Source organism: Rhinolophus ferrumequinum, chromosome X, assembly GCF_004115265.2.
Source record: "Rhinolophus ferrumequinum isolate MPI-CBG mRhiFer1 chromosome X, mRhiFer1_v1.p, whole genome shotgun sequence".
Classification (NCBI taxonomy): domain Eukaryota; kingdom Metazoa; phylum Chordata; class Mammalia; order Chiroptera; family Rhinolophidae; genus Rhinolophus; species Rhinolophus ferrumequinum.
This window is the reverse complement of record NC_046284.1, coordinates 54,179,296-54,187,871: the sequence shown is the minus strand read 5'-3', so window position 1 is coordinate 54,187,871 and position 8,576 is coordinate 54,179,296. Positions and strand designations below refer to the sequence as shown.

General features: G+C 38.6%; 1 protein-coding gene across 1 annotated transcript in view; it reads right to left on the bottom strand.

Annotated features, from left to right (window-relative positions):
• Window positions 1-326: 326 nt before the first annotated feature.
• PCDH19 (protocadherin 19) overlaps window positions 327-8,576 on the bottom strand; it is a 102,580-nt gene continuing 94,330 nt past the window's right edge. The window contains 1 exon segment of the mRNA XM_033121349.1: window positions 327-2,380. Coding sequence (XP_032977240.1) covers window positions 1,791-2,380 — 590 coding nt within the window. The 3' untranslated portion in view covers window positions 327-1,790.

Genomic DNA, 8,576 nt, shown 5'->3' with positions numbered 1-8,576 from the left:
TCCCCGAAAGTAAGACCTAGCCAGACAACCAGCTCTAATTTGTCTTTTGGAGGAAAGACACGGCCTTATATTATGTAACACCCGTTCTTATATTATAGTAAAATAAGACCGGGTCTTATATTGATTTTTGCTCCAAAAGACACATTAGAGCTGATTGTCTGCTAGGTCTTATTTTCGGGGAAACATGGTTGTTTCCCTAGAAACAATTCTTTAAAGACCAAGGCAGAACTATGACATACTTGTTTATTTTTAAATAACAAACTCTTAGGCTGCAAGAATATTATGTTAGCTAGTGAATATTAATAGATAGTTAATAAATGGGGGAGTTGGACCAATGTTAAACAAACAAAAAAATGTGCGTAACAAACTTGTTAATAAAAAAGGTGTATTCCTAGCCTACAGCAAAGAGTTAACTAAATCTAAAGAATTTTTATTTTAATAGTTTCCTGTTCACATTTTTAATTTTAAAAAAGTATTAGTCATAAAAAGATGAATTCAAGTATCCAAGTGTCTCCATATAGAAGGCACAGTAATTGGATTAGTGATGCTGTTACCTGTCTTCTTAAATATACACTATGTACTGCTTACTCTATCCCAAATTATAATCCTGTGATACAGAGCAACATGGAGTTCTCAATTCCAGCCCATAGTGTGCTTTGTAGTGTAATTCTAATTATGGTTGGAAAACACTGAATCAGGAAGTGTGTGTCTAAAAAGATGCTAATTTAGATCTCAAAACAGACTCAGTCTTTTTCAGTTTTAGATGATTGGAGGCAGGGAATTTCTAAGCCTGGAAGCTGGTAACTTCAGGAGCAACTTTCCTGTTCAGGGCCTGAAAATTAGAAAAATTGATCTCAAAACTTTCAGCACAATATTTCTGACAACTGCAAATTATATAGCAGAATATCCAAAAATTACTTTCTTCAATGATCTATCACAGACCTGGGCAGAAGACTGAAAGGCAGGCAAAATACTCTGCAAGTTGGTGAGCAACTCCATGATTATCTTCCAAGAGTGAATATCCTCCAAGTACTCATCTGTATGTGTGGTGTTGCTCATTCACTTGCCATCTCAGTTGTTTGCACTTTGTTTTTTGTCTGTAATTTTATTTATTTTTTTTAAGAAAAAAACACACCAACCTCTAAAAGCCTTTTGCCATCACCACACACGTAGCAATTTGCAATATCAAATACAACAGTAGCACAGCTAGCAAAAGGATTCTTAAAGCAGGGGTGTCCACAGCAAAGTAGCGGCATTGGAAAATACTCAAGCTTCAGAAACAACCTTTTGGGGGCTCGATTTCACATCACTGAATCAATGAATAGTACACAATAAATAACCATTAACTTGCCTACACTACAAAACAGTGGCAAGCTTGTTAAAGGTGTCCAGAACTTTGTTTTTGTTTTGTTTTGTTTTGTTTTTTTGCTTTTTAAATGTAATCCTCCACAAACAATGGTAATTTATATTATAATTTTGACATAGAAAAATATATAATTTCAAACACTTAATACGTAATACTTTTCACAACTGAATTTGTCTCTGTTTCCCCAACATCAAGGCCCCATGAACAACTCAAGCCAAAGCTAATTTGCTCCAACTGAACACCCCTGCTGCCTGTTGAAACGAGAGGGATTGTCACAAAATGATAGTCATTTATAAATAATACATTTAAGAAAGCTCTGAAATATAGCCATTCAAGAACCAACCATTGGTGAGCAATTAAAACGATCAGCTCCCGGTTTTTCGCTAGCCAGCCTGGTTTCTCTCTCTTCTTCCCCAGGACTGGTTTACAGAACGATATCCTTCAGACGCTTCACGCCAGGAGACTCTTTGTCACGACCCTCCTTCAGAATGGGGTTGACCTCATCCATGACTTTCTCGCCGTCAGCTCCACGGGGCTCAGCCTCAGAGGGACGAGAAGGGCCACTGTTGACGTACTGCTCCAGATCGCGGGCCGCTGGTGCCAGGGCAATGGTGTAAGACACAGAAGGCTTGGTGGGCAGAGGGCTCTTGAGGTGCAGGGGTGAGGTGACAGGGCTGATAGCCTCACAGCCATTGCCTGCCTCCCGAATAGCACCATTGACCTTGGGGCTGCTGATGGTCACATCAACAGTTCTCCTGCCTTTCAGGGTGGGCCTCTCCTCAACCTGGTGGTCGCTGACATCTTTTCCAAAGGTTGCAAAAGTCCGCTTGGTGGGCCCGCAGTCGTCATAAGCCTCAACATCAGCAGCAGTGGCTTCAATGGACAGGGTGATGATGTTTCTCACATGCTCAGGGGACTTGGAGCGGATGGGCATGGGGTTCCGGGGCATCCAGCACCTGTCGGAGTGACCAAGAATCCGGCATTCTTCCCTGCAGTGAAATCCTTCACTCTGATCTGTTTGGAGAAAATAATATGTCAATTTCATCATCTTTTCCCAGGAATCACTGTTAACTCCCCAGTGTTCTGGTTTCTTAGGTACCCATAGGCCCTTCTGGGAAATGGCACTTTTAGATAGTCCTTTATTGCCTTTTGGGACAAGTATGAAGAATAGGATTTTTAAAAGGCTATAGACCTCCCCTCCTTTATTATTATTATTTTTGTTGCTGTTTCCACTGCTGACGAAACGAAAAACCTGAAAGGAAACATGTTATGATAAAAAATACATTTAAAAAAAAAAGTTTATCCTGAGTGTCAAGGTACTGAAAGTTCGCATTGTTATCAACAACTCCTGCTAAACATGAACTGTATTTGAAAGTGGTTCCAGAAGGGGAAGTAGAAGCAGGGCAGGAAATCCAACAGTCCTTATATCTGAGAACTCTTGGCCACGTTTTTGAGCAACAGCACTACCAACTATGTTTCCACTCTACCTGTTAATGATATAGTGCTTAATTTTAGGTTGGTATCATGCTGTCTTTGAAAATCCAATCACATCACTTCTTTTTGACCACCATTCCCAGGAGCCAATCTCCTCACTAAGCCATTTATATGACTTGATTTCCCATCAGAAGGAATATACTGAGATCCCTTCCTTCCATCTGACCGATAAGCTTCAACTGGTCCTATGCACACATCACTCATAGGTTGAGCATCATTTAATCATACCCGACTAGCCATCCCTCCTTACTTTATCTTCTGTCTTCGTTAAGGTCATACTTCTTAAAGAAATCTTCTATGGATTATTTTAGTCCTATCATAGAAAATCTCAGCAGTTAGAGTTTGTAAGTATTGGCAAGACATGTGTTTCTCTTTTCATGACAAGTTACTTTAACCCTAAGGCTTTAATTTGGCTCTCAGACAGGCTTTCTACATGGGCTTCACCAAAGCATGGACCCAGGGTTAACTGTCCATTGATAGAACTGTTAATCTCAGTGTCTGATTTTATAGCCCTAGTTTTCCCTTTATATTTATTAGTAGATCCATTTATATTTGTTATATGTTACATTCTTGCATAAGTTTGACCTAATGAAAATTTTCATCACATTGCACAATGCATCAAAATACAAGCAGCTTAACATTTATAAAACACCTTGGGGCAGGATCAGAGGAGGTGAGGAAACAAGGAGAGATTGCAAAGACAAAAAATGAATGCCCCCCCCCCCAAAAAAAAAAAGTTGGAAATGCTGTGATTGCTCTTTTGCAGGGGGAAGAAGTCTGCAACTTGGGGTCTTGCCTGATATTAGTCTCTATATAATGCACGTTCTTTATACACTTGTATTTCTTTTTTTGTTTGTTTCTTGATTGTTCTCGAAGAGTAAATGGCATAGCAAAGTGACACTGCTCTGTCTCATTCATCAAAGGTTATTTTGGTAAAGGTATATATGGATGGAGGCTCAAGAAACAATGGTTGAATTTGGTGTATACTTCATCATTTGGAGAAAAGGCATTGGAAGCAGCTAAACATGAAGGCCTAAGCCAGGCTGAGTACAGATTTCAACACAACTCTGGAAATGGCCTTCAATCTAGTTTAAACTACTGAAAAGCCAACCAAAGGTAAGATTTCCTCCATGTACCTGGACACAATTTGCCAATTTATATTTAAGATGGACATTTTAAGCCTCATTTCAGTGCTAGAGAATGAAACACTCAGAATTTTGCAGGTGGAAACAAATAACAAATGAGCATTACCACCAGCAAGAAAAGTGCCTCCTGCATACCGTGTTTCCCCAAAAATTAGACCTTGCCAGGCAATCCGATCTAATGCATCTTTTGGAGCAAAAATTAATATAAGACCCAGTCTTACTTTACTATAATATAAGACCCGGTCTTATAATATAGTACAATATAATTTAATACTGGGTCTTGTATTAATTTTTGCTCCAAAAGACTCATTAGAACTGATTGTCTGGCTAGGTCTTATTATTGGGGAAACAAGGTAGATAAGACAACACTGCTGCAAATTCCAGCACAGTTCCACCTCAGGGTTGCTTTCTACAAAATAAAGCGTTTGTCAAATTATTTTCTCTGCCTCTTCCCTGCAAATTCTCAGTGCTGTCATCTATTTGATAGCTTATTATCATTCAAAATGCCTATATTCCTGGGAGGCACAAAGTATGAAAGCAAGGGAAACATGTTGGGACATACTTGAGAAACACTTTACTTTGTGTAGACCCTAAACGTTATGAGTGGGATGAGTCTACGGCTGATCCACCCACTATCAGTTTCATCCAAACTCAGTGCTTTCCCCAGGAGGTCCCAGGATGACTCCAGTAGGATAGAATTCATACCTTTAGAGTTTCCCAAAAATATATTTCTTCCTCTCTTTCTTGTTTGAGGCCCATCTCATAACTTCCCAAGTTATGAGAAATTAGAGTGAGTGCTTTCTAAAGAAATTAGAGTGAGTGCTTGTATGGGGGTAGAGAGTAAGTAGGGCCAAGTGAGGGAACACTTCAATAATTAACTTCTGTTTCTGAAAATCTGAGCAAGTGTCCCCTAGAAGTCATCAAAAAATGTCCAGAAGGCTGTGGGATCCCTGTCCTAATTTAGGACACAAAGGCATAGAGGCCTTAGCCTTTGAGCCCTGGAAACACAGACGTGACCAGCTATGAAAAGGAAATCCCAGCTGACCTTCAGACTGATATTACAGGTCCCTTGCTCACACTCCTAAAGCAGAACAGTGGTTAACTACAACTTAATAGATTATTCTCAATGGGCTCAACACAAAACTCTATAATTTCTTTTACATTTTTAGTATCAAGTGGCTGTCTTCAAATTTGGAGATGCAGGGTGCTTTTTTCTTTTCAACACAATTCAGTAGGAAAATGCCATCCACGTGTCACCCTGAATCCAAGTACAGTGCTCCTTCACTATTATAGTAGGCTGCTTCAAATCAACAGCAGGAGGAGACCTGGAGCACCAGCACACACAGAGCGAGAGCAGAGACCCCAGTGACAGACATCTCGAAGATCTTATGAATCTAGGAAGACCAGAGCAGGAAACTCAGTCTTCTCAGAAGCTTCTTTGCAGACAGTACTTGCTTTCGGTTTACCCACTGCCTAAATGAATAAATCACTCTATGAGAAGAGGAAAAAGTAAACTCACTCAGTGCCCCCAAGAACACAACCAGTCTAAGCCTACTCACCAATCTCATTAAGCCTACCTCAGCCCTATACATATATGAGATAAAATAACATGCAGTTTTCTTGTATTAATTATGTGAATTTACGTGCATTGTTCTTACCTCATGCAACTAAAGGCTTGAATCTAAGAGACTCTTTTACTCACAATAGCTTAGATCTGATATCTTTATTTCCTTAAATCCTTACCAAGAGTAGTGACTTGCTGCTTATCATTTCTGGTATCAAACAACACTCGGTGACATTTGTGTCAATACAACTAAAACAAAATCTAACCTAGCTATAGTGCTTATAGCCACATGAAATATGAAAAACAAAAATACATGGTGAATATAGATAGGCAAGAAGAATGTCTTCCCAGCCCAAGGTAACCTACATTCATAAACGTACAAGAGATGAATTGCCTTTTAAAAATCAAAACTTTAGTAAGAAAATTAAGTGTATATTAAAAGTGAGAAAGTCACACAATATAAAGCCCCTTAAGAAGAGCAATGAAGACAGACCAGATGTAAAAAGGCAAAGCGACTACTTCTGGAATTGCATAGCACTGATAGAGATTATGTGCCTGCCATCATGTATCATGGCTGGGGATGAAGGTATGAGACTAGAGAGGAATCATTTTGTATAACGACAAATTAACTGTCAAGATCCTGGCTGCAGCTGAAATAGAAGTAAGCTAACCATTCACTAATTTCCTGCAAGATTTCTCTTATGAGCCTTTGTGTGACTCTATACCTCGCTACATCTTTCTCTGAAAGTATTAATCTGAGCCTAGGCAAAGCAAAATGTAAGACTCTAAAATCCACACAGAGTTGTGGAAATTCGAACACATTACCACATACAGAGGAATTCAAATATACACATGACTAGGGATGAGTGATGAATTTGCAAATTGGTCTTCCCTGCTTCTGAAATTGTCCCCAGGATTTTCAAAATAATAAATGGAGTGAATAAGTTTGGAAGAGGGACACAAATCTTGAGGCCATAGAACTCCTTAGTTCAAAACAGATCATATTACTTTAAACAAAAAATAAAATAAAAACACAAAGGAAAAAAAGCTTCTTCAATCTAGGTTGTAATAAGTATTTTTGGGTCACCATTTGTCATTAAGGACCTTGATGAGAAAATTCCAAAACCTCTGGGGAAAAAAATTAAATTTTAAGTGTAAAAGCAGCAGTCTTGTAAGAACATGGGAGGCATAAGAGGAATCAATGAGTGAGTCATGATGGATTAAGGAAATAATTCAAATAGGAAAAAAACAGAATATGCTATTTCATGCAGATAATAGCAAAACATTTTGCAGCAATTACTACCCTCCTCAGGATGTGAAACTGCTATCTTTTCAGATGTGGACAAACAATATGCTTCCACACTAGAAAGAGCCTACCCATAGTCTCAACCAAAGTTAAAAAAAAAAAAATAATAAAGGAAAGAAAAGAAAAGACCATCTTAGGCTTTGCTAAAACTTTCAAAGCCTTGGTGGAATAGCAGAGTTGAGAGGCTCTGTTGGGTTTTTATAGCTGTCTAGTCACAATGGATGTGTTCAATAATTCTGGCAGTTCTTTATCATGATTCAGAGTTTGGGTGTATTAACTCAAAGACCCCAATGATCAGAGACAAAGCTCCAACACTAAAATAGTTCAAGGTAACAGTTACAAGAGCAATGTGCTACCTCCTCAGAAGTGATATGCAACCAATGAAGCAGAAAGGGAAAGTTCTAGTTCCTCCTGAGAGCTCAAGTATTTAGCTACTTCTAAGTAGCACCAGTTACATAATCTACAAGCAAGTGATGTATAAATCAGAAAAGCTTCCTGGATTGTACTCATATACATCCACTTAGCTTCACCCCATGAACAAAATAATCTATGACCAAAGCAGGGTCAATTTTTGTGAGATATACTGGAAGGGATTGTGCCAACGATTATGAAGAGATTGAGTACTGTTAAAGTTGGTCATGTGCACATAATCAAAAAAACTGTTGAGAAGTATTCCCTCTTGACCTACCTAACTCCTACTCATCTGAAGCAGACATAACAAACTGCCTACCAAATATCCATACCTATTTTTAATATTTAGAAATAGATCCCACGTCTGTTAGGATTGGCAATGCAGCAACTAAAAAACTACATTCCGTAGCTTCCCTTATAGATAGGGGGGTCATGCAACTAAGATTGGGCCAATGTTGTGGAGGCAGGATGTCAAGAAAACTCCTTAAAGGGGGGAAGCTGACTTAGCTAGAGACGCTTTTGTCCTTATTCCTTCCTGCTTTATCCTGTTTGGAATGGAGACATAATGGCTGGAGCTACAGCATCCATCCTACTACCATGAGGCAACTCTGAGCATGGAAGCAATGTGCCTATGGATAGAATAGAAATATATAAGGACTTTGGGATATTAAAGATATTGTAGACTCACCTCATTAGACCTGAACTTCTTCTATGTAAGATGAAATATAAGCCTCTCTCTTATTTAAGTCACTGATTTATTTTCTTTAGTGGGGGAGGGTGAGCTTTATTACCAGCAGTTGAACAGTATTCATAACTGACATTTTACCCCTGAAGTCTTAACTTAAATTTAACTTCCTCAGGAAATACTTCATCCATCCCTTAGACTAAAGTAGGTTCCATACCACCTCCTTTCACAGCACACATAATACTTGAATTTACTTGTTTAATATTTATACTCAATGCTAGCTTGTAAGCTCTAACTGAGCAAAAATTATATCTGTTTTGTTTCCTCCCATACCCACAGAACCTAGCAAAGGGTCCAACACAGAGCAAGTACTAAATAACAGTTTAATTTAATTGAATGAAAAAGTACAAGAAAGAGTGACAGCAACAGAACAAACAATCTTGGTCAACACACCAGATACTATGCCACTGATACAACTTCTAAAAGTGGAAATAGCTATTTTGATTTAGTAGAAACACTATGGAAACCTACAAAGAAAACTAACTTTGTCAGAGGCAGTAAAGGAAATGTAGCACTTGAGAAACATTAAAGCCAAGTGTCATCTT